Raw genomic sequence first — 24,841 nt, 5'->3', positions numbered from 1 at the left:
ACTCAACTCAACACTCCTTTCTGGAACACGGCAGGAGCCTGAGACAATCCCGCACACACCTGGGTCCGTGTGGGGCAGGTGATGGCTCCCACATCCCAGTGATGGCTCCCACACCCCAGTGATGGCTCCCACACCCCAGTGATGGCTCCCACACCCCAGTGATGGCTCCCACACCCCAGTGGTGGCTCACACATCCCCCAGCGCGGGCCGAGGGTCCCTGAGCCGCACCGGGGCTCGGGCCGTGCCCCCCGCGGTACCGCCCAGCGCCAGCAGGCGGCGCTGCCCCCGGCAGCGCGGACACTCCGGAGCTCCGGGACACGGACAGACAGACGGACAGACACACACTCACAGACACACTCACAGACACTCTCCTTCCTTCTTCCCCTCCCCCTAGGACACTCCTTCCTTCCTTCCCCCGGCAAACAGCACCAGGACATAACACCACACACGCAGACATACATTCCTTCCTTTCCTTCCTTTCCTCCCTTCCCCGGGGACACAGCACAGGGACACTCCTTCCTTCCTTCCTTTCCCCGGGACACAGCACCAGGACGTACACCATACATACATACATTCCTTCCTTTCCTTCCTTCCTTCCTTTCCCCGGGACACAGCACCAGGACGTACACCATGCATACATACATTCCTTCCTTCCCTTCCCTCTTTCCCTCCCCCAGGACACACCACGAGGACACTCCTTCCTTCCTTTCCCCGGGGCACACACCATCCATGCACATATACATCCCTTCCTCTCCTCTCTTCCTCCCCTGCCCCGGGACACTCCTTCCTGCCTTGCTTCCTTCTGCACACAGCACCGGGGCTCTCCTCACCCCGGGCCGTGCCAGCAGCACCATTAGGCACTGGCTGTCTCTGGGAGGAGTCCTGTGAATCAAATGTGTTGTACTGAAACTCCTAACAGTGCCTTGTTACAGACACATTTTATGAAAAGTCTTTTTTTTTTAAGATTTTTTTCTCTTGAGAAGCTGTGAGGCCTCAGGAACAAAATGTAAACAATGGTTATTTGCTGCTGTGGAATGCAAGAAGTGGATCTGTGATTGGTGTCATGTGGTTGTTTGTAATTAATGGCCAGTCACAGTCAGCTGGCTCAGACTGTCTTGGTCAGACACAAGCCTTTGTTATCATTCTGGTTTTTTTTTTCATTCTTAGCTAGCCTTCTGATAAAATCCTTTCTTCTATTCTTTTAGTATAGTTTTAATATAATATATATCATAAAATAATAAATCAGCCTTCTGAACATGGAGTCAACATTCCCATCTCTCCCCTCACCCTAAGACCCTGTGAACAGTCACACTGCCTCCTTCCCAGTTAGGGACCACAGCTGCCATTGCCTCCTGCTCCCACTGCTCTGAGCAGCAGAAATCCTCCCAAGCTGCAGCCAACCATCCTTTGCTAGGCAGACACCAGGACTGGCAGGAGCAGCATCTCCAGGAGCCCACAGGGCCATGGCTCACAGGACCACCCAGAGATCAGCCCAGTGAAGGAACAGCAAAGGCTCTCACACTAACTCAGCCAATTCTTGGCTCCCTGAGCTCCAGCTGGGACCTCCAGGCTGGAACATGACACCAGTACTGGCAGATTATTATTTTTGAAACTTTCTCTTTTATCATCAAGCTTTTACATTTCCTACAAGTCTCAGTGCCCCAGCACTGCCCCTCTTGCCTTGTCTCCTACAGAGGAGCCTGTCAGCAGTGGAGGTGTTCAACCAGTCCAGACAGAGGAGCTTAAGGAAGCTGTGCCATAACTGTGCATGTTCTCTACTCCATTTGTAACAATTTTCCCCAGTCACAATCTGCAGTACAAGATTTTTATTTACCACGTTGATGGAACTTGCACCACTATTCTTGATCCTTCTAAACTTATCTGAGGAGCATAGGCTTCTTTATTTTCAATCTGTGCCGTGTCCACAACCACCTAGCAAATCAAATAAAATAAAAGGGAAAAAATTAAGGATTAATGATTTTATTACCCCTGTAGTTAAACTCTAACAATCTCCCATCCCAGTCATGCTACACGTACAAAAAAAAAAAAAAAACCAACCCAAATAAAACCAAACCAACTCACAAAATCATTGTGAATTTACTTCTATTTTAACATAAAATCAGTTTAGTGCAGAAACCTGTATTTCAAGGAGTCAGTTCTTCTCAGTTACACCCTGTAGTAATGCATCACTATGTTGTTACCAGCTGCTCCACCTCTCTGCTGGCAGTTCTCAGTATTTTTGAGAAGCTTAGCACAGTTACTACACTTTAGGAGCTCCCAAACACCTACTCAGCAAAATGTTTTAAATCATTTCACTGTAGTGCATGGTATGATATAGACAAGTAATATCCAGCCAGAAACCCTTCAAAATAAATAACACAACTCCTCCTTTTAAGGTTATAAAAGTCCACACCAACATTTCTCTATTCTACCTAATGAAACTGTACTATTATTAATTCCTGATTAAATAAAGAGAAGAAGAGTGACTGTTCAGTTTGTTGGATTCTGAGCCACCTGTAAGACATCATGAAGACATGAAGAGGAAAGTCTTGAAGACCAACCCTGTGTTGTGAACCTTTCTTTTTAGGCAATGGAAAAGGAATGGATTCACTTCAGCTTCATTTAGCCTTGAATTTAGTGACAGTAAGACAGTTTAAGATAAGCAAGATAGTAAGACACTTTAATTTAGTGATAGTAAGTTCCATATTTGGTTTGTGCTTTCTCTTGTTGTCCAGGCTGTGTGGGTTGGCCTTTTTGATCATTTCCATAATTTCCTATTTTGGTCATGCTGAAACAGCAGCTTTTTGGCAGCAGTCAGCAGTTGTGCTTCAGTGGCTGGCAGATCAGCTGCACCATTTATCCCTGAAATGCCAGAAGTCCCCTGGTGTAACTCAGCCTCAAGGGACATTACTGACTTTGTTGTCATCACCCAACCTACACCAGGTGTCTGTTACTGGGTATGAAAAAATGTGAAACAAAATGCTGGGTTTCTTCTCTCTCACTTTAACAAAACCATAAATAACCCTTGAACATAATTATTTCCCACCTTTCAAATATTTTAGCATAAGGCCTTCTTTTTCCTGCAGTTGATTCTAAGCCTTTGCCCAGGTTTATTTAATTTTAAACATGTCTAAGCATGGTGACAAAAGGCCACACCATCATCCACCCTTGAAAATACCTCTCATTTTGTAACAGGACAATTCCAGCAGTATTTTCTTGGTGTTTGTATATTTCAGTTTTATTTAATTTGTTAATCTGCAATTCAGTCCTATTGCAGGGGTAATTTATGACTCTGATAACACTTAATAATTGTTAACAGATCACTCCTCATAACTGTGCTAAGGAGAAATGAACTCAGGAGTGATTGTTATCAACTCCCAAGAAAAATAGAGTTTGTGCCTCAGACCTGAGGTCAGGTAAAACTCTGATTTGTGCAGGCCTGAGTCAGGTTCTGGCTGTGGTGCATGGTTGGTGCCCATGGTCCAGGCTTTGTTGGGGTGTTCCTTCCCCTTGTTTCTTCCCTTTGCAAAAAGCTTCACATTTCTCAACATCTGTCAGAGTCAGGAATCTGGGATTTAAACTTTGCTAGGTGATTTAGTGTTCCTGCAATGCATGTTGGTGTTTGCTATGCCTACTTGCACAAAAAAAAGAGTTTTATCTGCTAACCTCTGCATGAGGCCAATTGGAAGTTTTATTTCTGCTCATCCTCTGAATTCAGCCATTTGAATGTACATTATTTTTATTCAGACATGCAGATTTCATCAGCTGACCCAAATCTCAAAATGCAATTCTTATTACATACAAGTTAAGGTAAGAACTGAAAATCAGCACTTCAAATTATTAATGTTAAAAAACTACAGCCCAAAATAACCAAGCAAACTAAGTCACAACTCATTGTGTTTTCCACACTTAATGAGTCACTTCTTAAAAGGCACAAGGGCACAGGATAGGCTAAAAGCAGTGAGACTGCCAAGGAATGTTTTTTCCAGCTGGGCATTTAAGATACAGATGCACACAATTTTGAATGAATGCAGAGAGCCCAGGATCTGAAAGCAGCACAGCAAAGCCTACATAACACTGTGCCATGACTCATTTATCTGCCTTCTTCACAAAATAAACTTCAAATGAACACATCCTCCCTCCCCGCCTGGTGGTGCTTGGAGAACAGCTTCCTGTACCTCAGACATGCATTGTTCTTGTTGTACAGGTGCTTCCTCTCTGCCTTCCACCCAAAGAACCCTTTAAAGACCCAAAGGACAATTTCTTGTCTCTGCATGAAGCTACATACAAGCAGAACTGGATGTTGTAAAAAAAAGACGGCACACAGTTTGTAAAGAAAAACCTCAACCCTCATTCCCTTCTGAACTGTAACAAATCCAAGAGAGAATGAAGGGGAGCAGGCTTGCAGGTCCTCTGGCATGTGCACAGCTCATGATGGGCCTTTGAAGAGAGAAGCCTGCCACTTTCAGAACCTGATGTTCATGCAAAAATCTCTGGAGACATTCAGGATACAACACAAGTGAAACTCCATAGCTCAGCACTGCCATTTGGAGAATGTGTAAGCAAGTTTTACAGTGACACTCTCCAAAAGTGATGACAAATCTGAAGAATGTCAGTGCTCCCATTAGCAGCAGGTCTAACTCGTTCTGTCTAGACTGGGGGACTTCAGATTTCCAAATTCCTGACTCCAAAAGTGCCACTCCTGAAACCCCCCCGGGGCAGGAGCTGGGTGTGCACTGAAACCCCTGGAAGGAAATGGAGGAAGGTGCAGCATCCTGCCAGGCTCTGCTCCTGCAGACACTCAGGAGCCACAGCTGCTCACACACAGCACTCCAAGGGCTGCTGAGAACCTCCTTCCTCCCTGGCCTCATTTCCTGCACCTCACTGCTGATCCCAGCACCCCACCCCAACTGTGGCAGCTGAAGGCACAATCCCATTTAACCCTATCCTTTTTCCAGCCCTCCTTCTATTTATTAGTATTTAATACACATTTTCTTTCAAAACACCAAAGCAGAAATTTGATAAATTCTGTTATTCTACAGTTTCTCTGTCCCTGCAAAAACAACACCACCACCTTCTTGTGGCTCCTGTAAAACTTCTCAGCCAAAGCACTGCCCTGCCCTGCCCTCAGCCCCTGTGTCTCAGTGAAGGAAGGAAGGACTGACAGCAGAGGCACTGCTGTCCTGACACTCATGGTCTGCACCTCTGATTTTATGAATTCTATACCACCATTATATAAACAGTCAGTTGAATTCCAGTGTAACTTCAATCTACTTCTCTCACAGGTATTTACTATTAAGGGACTATCTAATATCTAGTATCAAAGGGATGCTAAAGCAGAAATATCTGGCAAATTCATCATTCCAAATTTATCATTCAACATTACTGGAGAACCTTTTAAAAGCACATGGTTTAATTTGCTAGGATGGCAGGTCTAGGTCACCTAACCAGCTGTGTGATTTGTCTGAAAAACAGACTTAAAAATATGCAGCTATTTGGGTCCTTTAATCACAAATTAATTCCAAAGCCCTCATGGTCCCCCATCACCTTGAACAAGGAATCAGCAATGAACCAGCAAGCAGCATTGAACTCACTGTAGGTTAAAGACAATTCAAAGAACACCTGACAAAACTATCACAGGCTACAGTGATATGTCCTTGCATTGCCTTCCTATGCTGAAGGTGCAGCCTCTTCCCCTACTCACAATAATCCAAAAATCCTACAAGTCATGCACAAACACTTCACCAAGTGCAGAGATTGCAGTCATTAGTCATGGCAGCACAAATGCATTTTCTTATCAGAGTATGTTCCAAGCATCTCTTTTTATCAGCTGCTAAGATACTGTAAATTCCACTGGTTTTCTTCCCCTCAAGAACACAAAGTCTACAGCAGGATTTAACTCTCTTGTCCTCTGCTGGAGATGTCAGGTAGCATTACCTGGGGCAGAGACTTTATGCTGGGCAGGAAACTCAGCTTCCAGTCAAAGCAGAGAGGAAATGAAAAAATGGCAAATTTTGAAGCCAATTTGAGAGGGGGTAGATGTGTCTTTGGGTCTGTTTAGTTGGTTTTTTTTTTGTTTTTTTTTTTAACATGGTCATCTATAGATTTGAAAGCATTTCTATTTCTTTATGAAGCAGAAGTTTCATTTCTTGTGTTCTCTCTTGAAATGGAGACCAGGAAGCACCTGGTGCATTCTTCTGTTCCTGTCCAACAGGGACACCACCAACAGAGCCCCACTGTACAGGGACACATTTGCTCAGAAATCAAATTACCTGCAGCACTAAAAACAGAGCAACACAGAGCAAGACACTGCAAATTCATTCCTCAGCTCCCCAACACCAGGCTTCCCTTCAGGGTATTTACACAACCTTTGTTTTCCTGAGGCCATGGGCATCACCTACCAGTCCAGCCTGGCCAAACAAGAGCTGCACAGCAGTTTTGCAGGCTCCTCTCCACGTGGAAGGGCACACCTGGTTGAGCACCTCAGTGACAGGGGAGTCGTCCCGGGGCGTGAGTCCATTGTGGCACCCAGCTTCCTTGATCAGCTGCAGCATTGTGTGCTGCAAAGAGAACAAACACTCTGAGCTACCAGCACGCCACTCACACAGGCACCAGCAAGGCTGCCAGATGCATTTCTCATTGTTCTACATCTTCCCAAACTGCTATCATGTCTGCAACCTCTCTGTATAACAGGGGAGCTCCACTGCAGAACAGAAATATGGAAGATTGTCTCTGCTCCTTGGAACACAACACTGCTCCAAAATCATAAACTGTATTTCTGCTCATATTCCTGCAAACCAGTTTAATCAAAACTACAAAAAGCACTGCAAAGACAACAGAAAATCACCATTTTGAGCACTTATTATTTCTAATAAGAAATAATAGATTATTTCTTATTATAGTATTTCTTAATATAACTTGCTATTTCAACTCTTTCAGGAGCAAGGAACTGGGTTTATGTAGAAAAAGTGAAAGTGCTGATTAAAATTGCCCAAATTACTTCTGAATAATTTTTCCATTTGTTTATTTTCCATTTGTTTATTCTGAAAATACAATTAACATCTCCATAATTTAAAATTCTATTAAAAAATTGATTCCAGTTTGTAGGATGACATCAAAAGGAGCTCTGTTACAAAGTATTTTTTTCAAGTACCTCCCTCAGTAGCAGGCTGGGCTGACTTGTGCACCTAAGCAGATGAAGGCTCTGATATGCACCACTGGCTGGGGAATCTGTAAGGGCTCACTCTCCTCTGTATTTCTTCATAGCTAACACATCTCTTTCCAAAAAGTTCCCAGAAGCTTCACTGCACCCTAGATCTCTATTCCTGTCATGCCTGTGCTTCTCTCACATTTGACCAAAATTGCTCAGGTGGTCAAAATGTTATCACAAACAGGTGTAGCCCTATAATGTTATCAACATCCTGTTTCCACAGGAAGCCAGGCTGAAAAAAAGCACTTTTAAACACAGGTTTGGCATGGAACTTCCATTACTGTTGTTCTCAACATTTTAATGAATTCTACTCTTTATTTGTGTGGTTAATTAGGAGTTATTACCGTTTTCAGCTTCAGGTTTTCTGCTGCAGACTCATTGAAGGAGATTCCTTTCAGAAAATGGGATCCAATCTGCACAGGGACAGTGGGCAGCTCACACTGGATGGGCTGAGGTGGAGTTTGTCTCCTTCCTGTTTGCTGAGCTTCAGCCTCACTGCAGCAGCCCTGCAGGGCAGAACACATCCAACAGAAGAAATGAAGACATTAGAAAATCCTACCATGGGCCCAAATGTTTGTGTATTTTCCAAGGTGAGGAGGGATGAAAGAGAGCAGGTTTAGCAGATCCTACCTGCAGACTTGCTTCAATTGCTTTTGGGTTCAAGTGGAAGCCAGCCTTCATTGCATATTCACAGTGACCCAAGCTCTCCAGAGCCACCTTGTAGGCCTGCCATGGAGCAGAAATTGAGACAGCACAGGTGTGTCAGCAAGGAAGGAAGCACAGCCACTGTGTTGGGTACAAGGATTTACCCCTCTCAGCTCTATGGAACACACACATTATCATGCCACACTCCAAAGCTGCAGCTCCCAAACACCTCTGAGCTGCCCGTGTGCACAATTCTGCAGGAGCACTCCTCCCCTATTGCACTCCTTGACCCACTGACTGCACCACATGCACATGAAAGCAGCAGACTTGAAAAACCACCTGCAAAGCACTGTCAATTTTCATGTTTAGCTCTTTGAGCTGATGTTCAGGGATGGCCACAGTCTGTGAGCAGAAAAGCTGCTGAACTTCAATTCCTGCCAAGCATCCATCACAGCCCCTTTCTCGCAGTCGAGATGTGGCCTGCAATGGAAAATTAAATCCCAGGGTGAGGAGGGTCAGCACTAAACCAGGTCAGGCTTAATTAAATTTCAGAAAAGAACAAGAAAAACCACACAGACTTTAAAATCTTCTACAGGAGATGAGAAGCAGCACCTGGGGGAAAGGACCTGGAAGAGACTTTATTATAACTTCTTCTCTTCTACTGCCACTGTGGAAGCAGAACTGATGGAACCTGCACAGCACAGGGGTGCTGCAAGCACTTGGGCTCTGCATTGTTTCTGTCACTATTTCAGCTCCCTGTCAGGACCAGGATCCTCTTACACAGCCCACACCATGGGGACAGACTCGTGACTCCAACACAAACAGAAATATGTTAAATCATGTCTACAAACACTCCTCTGCTCACAGGATGACACATTTCATAAAGTTTGGGTGATTACTGTGGTGCAATTTGAGAAGTGCCACACAATGCTAAATCAGCTTAGCACAGCAAGAAAACAACTTTGCGTAATATAATTTTAAAAAGAAAAAATAAGCCAAATTTCTACTTTTAGCTGTAAAATCCTCCATCACTGAGCAGGATAAAGCAGACAGATGTGGGTTATTTTCCAGTCTAGGAAGGAGTCTTGCTCTAAAGCAGGATGTCCAAACTGAGGGCTTCTGGTACCACAGCCAATGGACAGACAGGGGCTCACCTGACAGACAGAATTACTGCATTTCCCAAAGTCAGCCTGAAGGAGCAAAACCAGTTCTGAGCTACTGACAAAGCATCACCTTAAACTTCACTCTGGAGCAGCAGTGTTCTGCCAGAGAGGGTGATTTTATAGGAAAACAGTGGATTGCCTTCCACTCCAAAGGAAAAAATTGGCAAAGATTTCAGTATTTCACATTCCCCTATCAAAATTATTTATATTAGTCTATCTAATTATAAGAGAGAGATTTTATTTATTTAGAAACCACGTATGTTTCTTATGCCATCCTGATACCCCACACAAATACTCCAAATCATTCATTTCAGTCAATCAAAAATTGAGAAGTTTCTCCTATTGTTGTTTTGGAACTATGGAGAATCTGTATTTTATCTCTCTCCTCCCCATGTATGTTTAATACAGGATTTAATTAGTACAATACTTGTACAAAACTATTTTGAAATACAGGTTTTGTATTTCTGAAAAACAGAAATAGGTGAAGTGGGATGCTCAAAAGGTAAAAAATAAAATTTAAGCCCTTGATTCTGTGAAGACAAATTTAATTTTAACCACAGTTTAAATAAATTTGATAGCAATTGCAGGGCATTTCTAGAAACCGTAATTGTTTTAAGAAGCTAAGTACATGCCACATAAAATTAATTACTTTTATGCCAAAGAAGTACAGCTGTACCAGGATTAGACCTGTTACAATTATCTGCAATACACCTAAAGCACTCCCAAATCCCCATTTTACCCAGTGAAACAAATTTATGCTGCAGTAAAAATCACAAATAATCCCTCTGCATCCAGGTAATTCATTTGCTTTCCTGTACCTTGCAGATGTGAGTGATAAATGGAGACCTTGACAAGATTTCTGCTCAGGATGAGTAACAAACCATGTGGGCCAAATGAGACTGCACAAGCACGTGCTCCAAGTGATCTGGATTTGGGGAAAACACACACTCTGTGTCTGAATCCACTCTATCTATCAGTCTCCAGGTTTCAGCAGTGCCAGGGACAGCAGAAAAGCTCATAAACCTGAATGTCTTTATAAAGTCCTGGTTTGGGCTGGCAAAGCAAGGATTCCACAGTGTCAGGTGTTTGTGAAAGCACAGGTGCAGAGAGTGGCACATTTCAGTAACATGGTCACATACCAACAATGGATGGATCAAGCAACACCAAGCTTAGCATGAAGACAGAAGTGTTAAAAATTACCACAAAGATTTTAAAATATAGAACAGAATTTGTGCTCAAAATCTGAGAGAAACAGACACTATCTGGACTATTTTTCATCAAGATTTTGCTCTGTTTTCACAAAGACTTGTTGAGGTTTTATTTTTAATTCCCTCTGTCTGCTCCATTTGATAATAACAAAAATCTGTTTGCACTGTGTGTGTGCTCCTTGTGTACAACCCTATCAGAAAGAAAACTTTACACGGGGCAAAGACAGTGCAGTCATCACATGAGTAAAATGACTAAAATGAGTTTTAGTGTCTGAAACCAACTGTGCCACATTCCCCCCTCCAAATGCAGCCTGTCTTTAAAATCAGGTGTTTGTTCCTCTGTTAGGACACCCAGGCTGACTTCAGGTTTCCCTGAATCCCCTGTGCTTACAGCAAGCCCTCCATACCTCTGCTGCTCCTCTCCAGGATCTTATTGCATCTTCCAGCTCATTTGTGGGGCTGATATTTGAGGCTCCAGTCGCACTGATGTTCTTCCTCTCCTGAGCCACAGCCTCAGCAAAGCAGGAGTGAGCCACGGGCTGCACCTTCTGCAGAGCCTGCGACAGGAACTGGAAGTGGACCTGCATCACTGTCAAGAAACATCGCCCCAGAACCTGTGGGGACAAACAAACCACTTCAAGCACATGGAGGAGATCATGGAAGTTTCACTTCTTGCTTTTTGTTTGGTCTTTGGGGTAAGGAACTGCGCTAAACCCTGATTTTTTAAATTAAAATAATACTTCAGATCATATGGTATGATATTTAACCATTTACTTAAAGTAATAAGTGAGCATTCGTTTCTATGAATGAAGGGGACACCAGAATAATTCTGAGTCATTTTTAGTTCTGTACTCAAGTTCTGACTACTTGAGGAATGAAAAGCTTGCTCAGTTACTTGGCAAAATCAGCACAAAAATGGGAATAGCATATTATCACAAGGACCAAGCCAACACCAAAACCCACCTGCACAAAGCCCTGGCTGAATTTCTGATAAAAACCCAAAACAGCAACAACAAAAAAAGAATTTCAAAGTGTTTCTTTTATGGACTTCATCACACAAAGCCTTTAAAATGTGCATTTGACTTTGATTTATTAAAAAAGACTCCACTTGAATTCCATTTTAGGAATAATTCATAAAATACACAGATAATGTACAAAGCCATGCTGCCTTGGAGCCATTAAATCATCTGCCTTATTTTCAGCTACATTCTTCTGGAATAAAACTATTCAGACCCAATGTATGTTCCTGGCAGGACTCTGCAGTCACAGCACCAGTTATTTGCATTTACTATCTCCTTCAGCAGAACCAGTGGTGGCAATGCTTTTTTCCACTGCATCCAGACTCCTTTTGACATTCCATTCTGGTTCCATCACTTCCCTTCTTTGTACAAGGCATAAAATTAAACATTTTTGGTACTTTGACTGACCTCTGAAAGGGGAGCTTGCCTTATTAAAGAAAACAGTCAGCAAATGATAAAATAAAGAAAACTCCAACTTTCCTGGGTATGAGATTAGAAAGATTTATAAGAAAAGTGCAGGAAGAGGCAACTGGTGATGTGAATTATTTCTGTGTAGGAAGAATGCAATTCTCAGGGGAAGATGAAACTAGCACTCATTAGGAATTTCAAGCTGATTAAATTTCAAAGAATATTTAAGGTACAAAGGTTGAAGCTTCCCCAGCCTGGGAATAATGCTCAAAATAAATAAATTATTTAGGTTTTAAGTGGCAGCACACAACATTCCTACTTATAACTTACAATGTTAAACAGTGGAGATAACTAAGAACATCTGCTTTACTGAACTTTTATTTTGTTTGAAAAAAATCCATTCCAGCTTTCCTCCAGAATGGGTAAGGGTGGTTTAAAATGCTTCACTATCAAAGCGGTGGAGGAGATTTTTGGAAAAAATCCATTTCAGCCTTCCTCCAAAATAGGCAAGGGTGGTTTAAAATGCTTCACTACCAAAGTGGTGGAGGAGTTTTGCACTGTTAAACATTCCCTTTGGATGGATAGGAGATCCAAATTCATTTTAAAGCTGTAAAGAGCTCACTGGGTCAGATTTTCTACCCAACTTTGCCTTACCCATCCCTGCCCCCCAGGGCTGGGCACTGCCCCCTGTGAGAGCAGACAGGGAACCTCTGCACCCCCTGACCAGCATCAGCCATGGATGCAGCTCTCCACTCTTACAAACACCAGCAGGGCTTTTCCAAGTTTATTTGCCCCACTTTCCATGCAGGAGTGTGTGACTGTCCTCCTTCAGAGCAGAACAAACACAAACCCTCCAAACTGTGCAGGAATCCAAGCTGAACTGGAACCACCTCAGGTGTCACCCACTGAGATTCCCTGGAGTGGTGATGTTCCCTCCATTCCTTAGATTCATTTCTATTCCATCATGAAGTCTTCAGCTTCCAAACTTTTTGTCCCACAGGGCTCAGCCCCAGCACCTTCCCTGCCCTGGCCTGAGTCAGGCAGGACAGCTTTGGTCAGCTTTTGTCCAGCACAGCCTCACCTGCAGCAATCTCTCTCCTCCTGCAGCTGGAAGCAATGGGATTTTTGGTTCCCTACCAATGAGATGAGGGGTTCATGTTGCTCTGTCCCACTTTATTCTCCTAATGGGGACACACAGCCAACTTTGGAATATTGCACTGAACAAAGTGCACACAAAATTGCCACTTTTATTGCAAATAGGGATGCCATGCAAACTGCCTGGCAAGAAAATCTTGTTCAACAGATTCCTTACAAGAGAACACCACCAGTAATAAAGCAGCAAATAGCAGGTGTCAGTCCCCCACACTTGATACAAACACTGGCTTGCAGTTCTCCAAGTGCCATTTTATGCAGTAAAATTTTCTTCTTTTTTCCCCTTTTTTTGGCTATTTCCTTAAACAAGAATTCTCAAAAAGTCAAACACTACAACAGAATTATTCAGTGGTTTCCCCTGAGTGTCCTTGGTGGCACAGCCTGGCTGCCACTGAACTGGTGTGCCCCTTCATGAGCCAACAACCTTCCTGTACATTGCCAGAAGTGGGCAGAATATTACTCATTATTACTACAGAATATTATTCATTTTTACAGAATATTATTCATTTTTACAGATTATTATTCATTTCCACTACCCAGCAGTTCCAAAGAGGGATCTCATGAACAGAACCCCTCCAAGGGAAGGCTCAGTCCTGCCCATGGGCTGGAATCACCTGCAGGCTGAGCAGGATTCCAGCAGAAGCTGCAAGGCTTGGGAAACCCAACAGACTCATTTCTCCCAGCAGTGACCCTGAAATCCACTCATGATAATCTGATCTTGACAGCTACTGAAGTGGTCACTATAATTTAGCAGAAAAACAATTAAGTGTGAAACATTTTAAAAATAAAAAGCAGCAATTAAAATGTAAGACAAGGTATTTTTTTGCTACCAACAGCTCCTCAACACAAAAGAGTCTGGAGCCAATTCCTGAAAATCCCAGGAAAGAATAATTTTAAAAAATAGTTAAATTTAGCTTTACAATGTTTGCTAAGGAAACATTGTAAAAAAATCTGAGTAAATATCAAATATTACATTTAATATTTACTCAGATATTTTTGTCTCATAAGATTCTTGTGAAAAAAAAATCTTAGGCTACTTTTTACACATAAAAGCCAAAAATTATCTGAATTTAATACAAAACAGAGCATCCAAGAATATACCTGATGCCCATCCATGCTTCCTTTTTGTACAGGAAGGCAATGGGGACATTCCTCTCATTACTGCCACTTCTAAGACAATACACAAGCCCTGGGTAACTAAAAGTAATTCTTTATATTTTGCAGCACTGAGGCTTCTGCAAAACTTCATAAGAGATGGAGAAATACACTTACTTTTACCAGTTTTGCTCCTCCCTATGGATTTGCTTTAATGCGTTTATTAATAGAAATAGAGAGTCACTGCATTCCCCCAGCTGACAAACAGATATGGAAAACACTCTCATTTACCCTGATTTCCAAGCTGTTCCTCACCCAAGGCACAGAATACACAAAAACTCAAAGGTGTTTGAAAGGTGAAGAGAAAAAGAAGAAAATAAAAACCAGCATTTGCATTTCTGAAATGAAGAAACCTTGGGAAACTCCATCTGCCACCACACTTTGATCAAGAGGAGTCACCTCCTCACACAGCCTGGCAGGCAGTTCTGAGCTAGCAAGCTTTGTTCTAAGTAATAATAAATAAATAAATTAAATACCTCATCCTGTGGTGCTACAGTCCAGGGTGCACAACAGCTTCCAGTCCAAATTCAAGTCAGTTTTGTTCACCCAAACTTAAGTTCTCTTGCTATTGCCCTCCCTGGGGCAGAGCCCATTACAGCAGATGAAGCACCTGAGGAAAGCCACAGCTCTGCCTGATTCCTCAAGCCAAACCTGCTCTGCTTGGACTTCTCATTCCTCCCAAAAACTGCAGCCTGTGTTAAGCCAGGTTTAGGAAAACTGCATTTTCCTTAGCTGGGCTCACACACAGAAAGCCTCACGAATTTGGGGTTGTGCCCCAGTGCCCCCTGAATCACAGAGGGAGCACCTCTGCCCCCCTGTTCCTGTGACACCCTCCCCAAACCAGAGCCCCTGCAGGGCCTTGCGGAGGCTCTGCTGCCCCTCAGGGCTTTCACCACCTCCCAGTTCTCTCTCAGAGCTCTGAATTCTTTCAGTCACCCATGGGGAAGCTGAGAAAGCAACTGCAGATACACCTGTACTCCCCTCCTGGTATTTTCCAGGGAACAATTCCACTGCCTCCCACTCTTCCCCCATCACTTCCCTGCTCAGTAAACTCTGATGAAGTCAGGCAAGCCCTTTATGTTTTTCTGCTTACATTGTGAGTTTTTTAATCCTGCTGGCAGTTTTATGAAATGTTAACTTCTCTATCCACCAGGGGGAAAAAAAGCAAACCACTTTTTAAATTGAAATTTCAGCATCAACAGCTGAGTTTTCAAATCCCAGAAAAGCTCAGTGGGAGAGGATCTCACCAGGTCACCCTTCTGTCCCTAGCAAGGAGAAATTTCACCTGGGTCAGTTTTGCCAGAGGCAGGTTTAACCTGTTCTGTCAGCCCTGCTCCCTACCCTTTGTAGCAATCCACATCAGTGCTCCACTAACATCACAAAGGATTTCCACAGCATCTAATGGGAATCTTTCCCTCTGAAATTTAAGTTCCTTGCTCCACCTTACACGGACATGAAGAACAGACACTGACATGTTCTGGCAGCTTCTCACATACCTGAGCAATTTTGATTTCCCTTCTCAGCCTCTCTTCTGCAGAGTCCATCTTTTCAATCTGTCCTTATTTCCTGCATGTCTGATCATTCTTGCTCCACTCCTCTGGCTCCCTGTTTCTCCAGCAGTGCTGTGCACCTGCACTGCTCAGTTTGAGGCCATAATAACCAGTGAAGAGTTCAGCTCATGGCTCTTGCAGGTTACAGTGTGTTAAATACATGGTAAATGTCACTTTGCACAACAGCAGCAGTGATTTATCATTTCCAAGTGCACAACACTGACTCTTCCCCAACACATGACTCCCACGAGCTCTGGGACTGCTCTCCAGACCTGCTGCCCACTGGGCTCCACTCCTGAGGCTCAAAATGTCCATTTAAATATTGCAACATTCATCTTTCCCCTCTGAATTCCATCCCAACTGCAAAACTCACTGGGCCAAGATTATTTTTAGTTCAGCAGGTCTCCCAGCACACTTGTACCCTGTGCTTTCAAATCACCTACAAGCAAATCCTGTACTGGCCTCTGCCAAGGTCCATTCCAGCAGTGAGGTGAGCAGCTGCTGCTCCCTGGGCACAGCCACCCAATTCAGTGCTGCAGAATTCACCCACCCACAGCCCTGAGGGACCCACAGAACACCCACAGGAGTCTCTGTCAAACTCCTACACTCTGCTGCTGCTTAAGTCAAAGCAGAACACAACACTGATCTCATTATACAGAAGTGCCCATAAATCTCACATTTTGACTTTTTTCAAAGCCACATGCAAGATGCAGTTTTAATTAAGAAAAGACAGCAGAAGTGTGATGAGAAGTGCTGGGGCAGCCCCAGAGGAGCAGCTGCTCTGCTCACCAGGGAGCTCTGGGCAGGGAGGGAGGGAGCACTGCAGGGCAGAGCCCAGAACAGGGCTTAGAACTGGCCAGGTAAAGCTGGGACCAAGGGAAGATTCTCTGCCTTTAGGCTGGCAGGATGGCACCCAGCTGGCACAAGCACTGCTCTGCTCCTCAGCTCCCTGCTGAGCAAACCCTCCCTGGGCACAGCCAGCAGCACCTCAGCCTGCCCATGTGGCAAAAGCAGCTCTGCTGAGGCTCCAACACTGGGAAGGACAGCGTGTCCAAGCCCACAAAAGCCCCCAGAAGACACCTAGTGCTTCATATGTTTTTGCTTTTTTTAATTCAGAAAGTCTTTCAGCACATCTATTATGAAGATCCATTAATTACATAAACTCACTCTTTTTTGTATACATTGCTATAGCTTTAAAGAGTGATATTATGGAATTGTCTTTAAAAATACCAACCTACAGAAGACATTTATAGCACATATATATCTCACTCCATTTTACACCAAGCATCCAACACTGAGAACTGTAGCACACAACTGCAGGCAGAGCTGACTGACAAACTGCACCCTCCCTAAGGACTCCATCTGAAGTGGTGCAGCTAGAGAAAGCAGATAATGCCTGACAGGCACAAACATTCACTCTGACAAAGCCACCTGAAACCTGAATCAAAACCAAGAGAACTTAAAGTAGGTTCTCCATTCAGGATACAGTTCTGAAGGAATAACTCTGCCGATTGCTGCAAAGTGAAGAAATATGTCAAAACACAAGGAGCTGCTTAAAACTGCAGGGATTTATCTGTGACTATCACTTGGCACTGCCTGCTAGGCAACACATTTAGTGGAGGAGAAATATCCAGACTTTCCCAGGCAGGCATAGCAGGAAGCTGGGGATCCTCTCTGAATCCTGACTCTTGGATGCTCACTGCCAGCATAGGAACATTGCAGCAAAGCCATGACAAATTTTACAGCACTGGTATCTCACACAGTGTGTTATTTTCCTCTCACAACAGTTCAAAAATATAAAAATGTTCTAAAGAGTGATAAAATCACTCTTTAGTCAATGAATATGCAGTTTTACTGAAACACTGATGACAACATGCTACTCCCATGTGCTCAGGTTTCTCCTGAGGGAAGTGTAGGCTGATTCAGAATAGGATGGCATAACGGTTTTAGAAACACTGGCTAACATAAACTAGAAAATGGTTTAAAACTTTTGTCTAGTTGGTTCTTCTACAGAAATACCTATTAAATACCTAATTAACATAGATGGAGGTCAGATCTCATAAATGACTTGGTACTTTATCAGTATGTAAGAAATTAAGAGTTTCTTTTCCCACCAGCATCATCCAAATGTGATGCTGGTGGGAAAAGAAACTCTTTTCCCACAAATACACAGCAAGGTGGAGAAGTTTTGGTGTAGATTTTGAAGAGAAATCCACCTCAGAAGGCACGATACAAATTCACATGCCAAACAGTATCCTCCCAGGTAACCTACCTCAATGTCTTGTAGGCTGAACTCTTTTTGATCTTTGAAGTTTGCAGCTCCTGCGCTCAGCTCCATCAGCATTTTTGCTATTTCTGGTTTTATTGCTGCTGTGAGTCGACTGGCCGCTTCCATGACATGTTCCTGCACGTCTTTCAGTTGCATAGCTGCCTTGGAGTAGTGCGAGTTCCTGAACACGCCGCTGAAAAGGTCCGTGAGGAAAGTGCTCGTTCGGCAGAAGACGTTGAGCGCATCCAGGTACTTGGAGATTCCCTGCTGGATGTCAGCGATGGGAGTGGTGTGGGAGGCGGGGTGGGAGCAGCCGCCAGCAGCAGCTGGGGACACCAGGGGGGTGCTGGGGGACGCCAGCGGGGCGCTCAGGGTCCTGCCCAGCTCGGGCATTTGGTACTGCTGGTGTTGCTGCACCTTCTGCTTGGACCCGCCAAGCAAGAAGCGCCGCTTGTAGTCCATTTTGCTTTCTTGTGCACTGCAGCAATACATAAGTGAGTGCTTGTCCAGAGAGTTCTCCAATTAACAATCACTTGTCAGATTCCTTCCTCGGGATCTATGTACAGTAACAGCGCAGGACTGTGTACATAGGTTTCACAAAAGGCATTTCAGAAAGGCAAGCGTCTGTATAATCTGTATCAGCACTGGGAATGGCAGCACATCTGCTGACTCCGTGGTTTCAACGCTGGGTGCAGCCCTGCTGCAGTTAGAAACTGTACTCGAAAAGCAAAGCCCAAGTGTCTCAGCACTGCTCTGTCCCCTGTGTGGTATCCCCTCTGCAGGCAGAAAAGCCAACTGGAGCAGAGAAGTGATCGCCTACAAGTTCTTCAGGACAGCAACATTGTCCTTTGCTGCTGCATGTACAAAAGTTAATTTTGTCAATGCAAGTAATAGTTTTAGAAGCAATACCTTAATACAATTCTCCCATTAGTAGCATCAGGAAAAGTGGAGCAAACCACCGATCAACAGCGATTATAAAAGCAGTGCAGAGGCTCTTTCCTTGAAAAAGCAAATCCTTGTGTCAGCACATCAAATATCTTCAAATGTCTTGACAGATCCAGTCTGCCAACTTAGTTTACTTGTAGTGTCTCTTCTTAATATTGGAGGGTGGGGGGGAAAAATCTGGACAGTTTACAGAAGACTTTGCAAGTATAAGCTATTAAAAACTAGAGTGTTTGTTATTGCAAGCCTTCCTCCCCTTTCCCTGTGTGTTGAGGTAGTTGTTTCCGTTGTAACTTTAACAAGTGGTGCTTCCAGACTGCGTTTGCCCTCAATTGCAGACTCAGAACAAAAATGCACAAATGTATTTGTAAGGCCTCTAGGTCATTTCCTGTGAAGGGAAAAAAAAAAAGGTCATACATCAGAGGTTTGCAAGTTTAACTCCTGCAATGTCCCAGTTCACATTTCTGGGCACACACTGGCAGCAACATCCAAGATCCAAAGGGGGAGAGCTGCACTGAGTTTAAAAGGCTGTGAGAAGCCAGAGTCATCCTGTGGCTAAACTCAACACTGGGATATTTTCTTGTTAATTCTTCCATTGTGGGCTGTCAAACTTAACAGTCTGCTTAATCCCCAGTGCAAGTCCTGCACAGTTAAGAACAGCAAAAGGTTATTACTGCAGAGCTCAAGGGGAGCTAATCACATTTTCTAATCTCATTCTTTAAAAATAATTTTAAAATGAAATAAATTAAAACTTTTTTTTCATTCACCATAATTTATTGCAGAACTTCCCATTTATTCTAATAGTTTACTAAGTCAACAGATACAGGTTCCTAGTTTTTTATTTCGTACAACAACAGACCAATCTGCCTGAGATTAGCAGGCAGATTAATCCTACCTGAGATTAGCTGAGAAATACCACATTCATGTCCCATTCCAGTGTGATGGGCAGGCAGCACCTCTCATTCACAAGGTGCTACACGAGGCACAACTGCCTAAGAACCTGACTGCTCTAAAGAACACTCAGCACACGCCAAAGTGGGGAGGAAACACAACGTCTGTACTGCCCTGCTCCTGCTGGCACACCCTGGGGCAGCTGGAGAGCCAAGGGCTCCTCAGGCATCTGCAGAAGGTGAGCAGAGCCTGGGCAGTGGGACAGGGATGAGATGGAGCACGAGGTATTCAATACCAGACACTCACAGAGTGCCAGGAAACATCAGAAGGATCCAACTCTGCCATCAGTCTGGGCAGTCCCAGCTCCAGTCACACTTCAGGCACTCTCTCCCTCTCCCACACACCCCACCTGATTCTATCAAACAAGGACATCCTTCTCCTTACTGCAGCAACTGCAATGTCCCAGGCACTTGGAAGAATAATCCAGGAACCCTTTCATAAAACAACAAAATGTTCCTTTAGCTATTATATTTGAGCAATGAAATCTGTAGTAATATTGTCAGAATGGTTGGGGAAGAATTTCTTATTTCCATCTGTCTGAACACACACAATATTCATTCATTCATTCATTCATTCATTCCCATTTTGGCACATCTGTAGGATACAAGCATCCCACAGATAAAGAAGGCAAGACACAGCAGGACAAAACATTCAGACCTGGCCAGTTTCACTCCCAATAAAACAGGACACAAGTTTTTCAGGAAATCATTGCTGCAGATGGTTCTATTTCAGAGATCTAGAGCAAATATTCTTTCTTATTGGCACTTCTGAAAACCTAAAACTCCAAGAAACTCCCATATTCACTTCAGTATCCTTAAAGTACTCCAAGCTGACTACTTACCTCCCTAACTACTTCTCCCAATATTCAAACTGAATGTGTCAAAATGCAAGAAACTCATTAAAACCATAAATTTCTAAGATGTCTTGATATCACAAGCATAGCTGAAATTTCTCCTTGTTTGACAAGTTATGGTGGCTTACCATGGTGGAGAGCATGATTAAATTGGTTTCCTTGATTGCACACAAATGTAGATGGAATAAGAGAGTTGGTTAATTTAAATGCAACATGTAAGTAAATTAATGATTGTTTTTCCTAAGTAGACATGAAATTTCTCATTGCAGAGGAACTTAAGAAATGATTATGAAAGAAAAAGCTAAGAAGGAAGGGTTTTCAAGCTCCAGGGTACTGATTTAGATGAGATTATCAGAGATGCACCTCAGCTCAGTGGTTACACACAGAGCCTTTCAGGATCAAACACACTGAACTCATCATTTGGAATGGTCAGATATTTAGCCATTACATAAACCTGCTGCATCCTTTTATAAGAACATAAATGCAATGAATAGGGAAAAAAATGGTGGCTTCATATTTTCTACAGCTATAAACAAAAATGACAAACCATTGCGTTTTACTTCTAGTTTGTCGTCAAACTTGCAGGTACTTACTCAATTCTTCAGCTTCAAAATTCCCTTGTAATAAAACCTACACAGAATCTTAAAGAGGACAGCTTGTCTCTTCAGCTGATATTTATTCAGAGAGAGGAAAGCTGCACGCCTCTACACCAGACATGTGTCTGAATACCACGTCTGAAACTCTGTAATGAGCTCTCTGACATGCTACATACAAAACAAACATTCCTCCTTTTGCATCTTCCCCTGAAAAAGTGAAGCACAGAGGGTTCCCACGCTCTGCCTTCCCTTCCCCACTGCTCTGGGTGTGTGCCCTAAATGTGAGGGCTCCACACTCAACTGCAGGGACTTCAGCCCCATCTACCTCTGCCACCTCAGGGGGGAAAGCAACCAAGGGTTTCCTTCTAGTTATCACCCAAAATATAACATTAAGCTTGTACTTCATTTTGTGGAAAACAGAAATACTCACAGAAACCAAGTGAAGGAATTACCAAGAAAGTTACCATACCACGCCAAAAGGTATTTTAGTCCTTCCTTTATGTAACCAAAACCAAACAGTGCTGTTCAGGTACTATCAAACAGTATATATAATTATAATGTAATATATAATATATAATATATAATATATAAATATATACATAATATATATAATATACACAACATATATATAATATATAATATATACATAACATATATAATATATATAACATATATAATATATATAACATATATAATAATATAAACATATAATACCTAATATATACCCAGCTCCACTACCTTGCTTGGCAAAACACCACTGGAAAAGCCCAACATGCTGTTTGCATTCTCACTTCATTCCAAATTTAAGGAACTGCTACGAGTTTGGACTGTTTGAACTCCCAGAAAATCAGCTGCACAAGCTCCTCTAAAAAAGGCCCCATTGGCATAGAGGAAAAAGAAATTGCAGGAAAATGAATGCAAATGCAAATCTACTCACTAATTTTTTTAAATGTAGCATCCAAATATTTTTGCTTGGGTACTTCCCAGGAAAATGCTTTTTCCTAACTTCACCAGTCACAAGAGATTTGAATACACAGGGAGGACTTTCAGACAAGTGGAATTTGGTACCTCCCAGTTTGTTTTGGACCAGCATGAGGAGTCCAATCCCCATCTGTCCTGTTTGGGATTACCCTGCTATAAAAGAAGGCCACTTTTCCCCTGAACCAACAGAAGAAACTGAGTAGAGGAAGCAATGCTTTATAAAAAGTTCTGACCTCAACTTTAAAAACTGGCCAAAGTTTGCCTTCAGTTGGTGTTCCTTATGGATTCTATTGTCCTTCCAGAGAAAAGCGATAAAACACAGATGAGTAAAATAGTCCAAAACACCTGAGCCAACTTTTTGAATATAACTTTTCATGCTATTTCATGCTGGTTTTAATTAGATTGAGATACAGATTCCAAATCTCAGGATGAACTCACACCGCACCCACCATTTATGTTAAACAAACGAAATCTAATTAATGTTCAAATAAAGCTAACTCCAAAAGAGACAAGCCAGAGCAGCCAGATTGCTTACCCAGGAACAGCCTGAACAAACAAACCCACGGTGAGGCCAAAAGGCCAGGAAGCTGCCAGAGCCAAGGGCCTCCTGTCAAAAACACACAGAAGTCTCCCTGACATTTAGAGATACAAATGTGGCGCAGATCCAAAAGTCACTCCACAAGGAAAGGTGCCATTCCACCTCCCCAGTTCCTGCCACCAAGGTGTACATCCCACCCATCACTGGCCAGGCCACCCCATGCCCAAATGTGAACACCTAACCAAAGATATTCCACATGGTCCTCAACACCTGCACAGCCAACTGGGAGCAGGAGAGCAAGGGAAACCTGCACAGCACGTCCTGAGGAGTGCCCAGTGTCCCTGTGTCCCTCTGTCCCCAGCACAGCTGGCTCAGGGCTGGAAGGGGCACCAGGGGAACAACAATTTGTGTGTGGGCACCCAGCTGCAAAGGGCCTGGAGAGGAAAGCATGGCTGGGAAGGACATGAGTGACCATGTTCACAGGATGAGGGAAGAGATGAGGATTTGCCTCCGTGTTTCAGAAGGCTGATTTATTATTTTTATTGTATATATTATATTAAAGCTATACTAAAAGAATAGAAGAAAGGATTTCATCAGAAGGCTGGCTAAGAATAGAAAGAGAGAGAAAGGAGAGAGAGAAGAGAAGAGGAGGGGGAGGGAGGGAGAGAGAGAGAGAAGGAGAGAAGAGAAGAGAAGAGAAGAGAAGAGAAGAGAAGAGAAGAGAAGAAGAGAAGGAGAAGAGAAGAGAAGAGAAGAGAGAGAAGAGAAGAGAAGAGAAGAGAAAGAGAAAGAAGAGAAGAGAAGAGAAGAGAAGAGAGAGAAGAGAAGAGAAGAGAAGAGAAGAGAAGAGAAGAGAAGAGAAGAGAAGAGAAGAGAGAGAAGAGAAGAGAAGAGAAGAGAAGAGAAGAGAAGAAAGAGGAAAGAGAAGAGAAGAGAAGAGAAGAGAAGAGAAGAGAAGAAGAGAAGAGAAGAGAAAGGAGAAGAGAAGAGAGAGAGAAGAGAGAGAGAAGAGAAGAGAAGAGAAGAGAAGAGAAGAGAAGAGAAGAGAAGAGAGCTTGTGTCTCAGAGAGTCCGAGCCAGCTGACTGTGATTGGCCATTAATTAGAAACAACCACATGAGACCAATCACAGATGCACCTGTTGCATTCCACAGCAGCAAGATAATCATTGTTTACATTTTGTTCCCTGAGGCCTCCCAGCTCTCTCAGGAGAGAAAATCCTAAGGAAAGGATTTTTTCATCAAATGTGTGTGTGACAGAGGTAGGGCACAGAGCTGGGCACAGCAGCTTCCTCTCTGGCATGGGGGGTAGGAAACAGTCAGGTATCCCCAACTACTTTTTGGGAGGTATTTTAAGACAGACATCACATTTTTAACTGGAAGCTGATTCATTTAGACTCTCCCAAACTGAAGATGGATTACATCTACAAAACATATCTACTAAAAAATACTAGAAATTGGAATTTGAAATTACTAGAAATTGGAATTGGTCAGGAATTGAATTCCAGACCAGGGATTCAATATAAAAAACAGTTCTAATTTCAGCAGCACAATCTCAACCTGATAAATTAAATTCTGACTTTGACTACACTCTCCACTATTACTCATCAACACACCACATCTATTTTTATTAAAATTGCCACAGGAATGGCACCTGTCTATTATTATCCAATCCACCCCATGAAGAGCAAACACATCAGATGAAATGTAATGTGGGCTTTTAAAAATTTGTTTCATTTTCAAACACTGTTGTGAACACAAAACTTTTCAGAATAATACAAGAGCTGAAAAAAAAAATGTTTCAAAAACCAACAAGAAGAGCCACCTTCAAGTAAAGCTGGCTGGCAGAAAATATGCATCCACCTCTGACACCAACCAAGTTATTCTGCACCACCTGGGATTTCTTACCAACACATCATAAATACTTAAAGCATGCAAATGCTTTTGTAGGGGTTGACAGGTATTGATTATCTTCACCAGCAGGGCAAAGGAGGCTGAGGGTTTGTCCAGACTCACTCCCACAGCTGGCAGGATGCAGGCACAGCACCAGAGCAACCCAGGCATGGCAGCAGGAACAGGACTCTCCTCACCCAGCCCCAGCTGCTCCTGGGCTGGAGCCACAGATCCAGGATGGAAAACCAGCACTGCTTTCCAGAGCTTTCTAATGGGGTGGGCTGCAGCCTCCAGGAGACCCAGGCACCTC

The 24,841-nt window shown here is 43.2% G+C and overlaps 1 protein-coding gene across 1 annotated transcript in view; it reads right to left on the bottom strand.

The window, feature by feature from the left end:
• The window catches only part of GARRE1 (granule associated Rac and RHOG effector 1), a 61,145-nt gene that overhangs the window by 12,782 nt on the left and 23,522 nt on the right, over positions 1-24,841 (bottom strand). The window contains exons 2-8 of the mRNA XM_058033893.1: positions 17,783-19,109; positions 10,634-10,840; positions 8,195-8,335; positions 7,841-7,936; positions 7,555-7,716; positions 6,402-6,560; positions 1,835-1,932 (exon numbers count right to left, since the gene is read on the bottom strand). Of these exons, the coding sequence (XP_057889876.1) occupies positions 1,835-1,932; positions 6,402-6,560; positions 7,555-7,716; positions 7,841-7,936; positions 8,195-8,335; positions 10,634-10,840; positions 17,783-18,271 (1,352 nt within the window). The 5' untranslated portion in view covers positions 18,272-19,109. The remainder of the gene's footprint in view (positions 1-1,834; positions 1,933-6,401; positions 6,561-7,554; positions 7,717-7,840; positions 7,937-8,194; positions 8,336-10,633; positions 10,841-17,782; positions 19,110-24,841) is intronic.

This window comes from Melospiza georgiana, chromosome 14 (assembly GCF_028018845.1).
Source record: "Melospiza georgiana isolate bMelGeo1 chromosome 14, bMelGeo1.pri, whole genome shotgun sequence".
In the NCBI taxonomy this organism is placed as follows: domain Eukaryota; kingdom Metazoa; phylum Chordata; class Aves; order Passeriformes; family Passerellidae; genus Melospiza; species Melospiza georgiana.
This window is presented reverse-complemented; position numbering and strand designations above follow the sequence as displayed.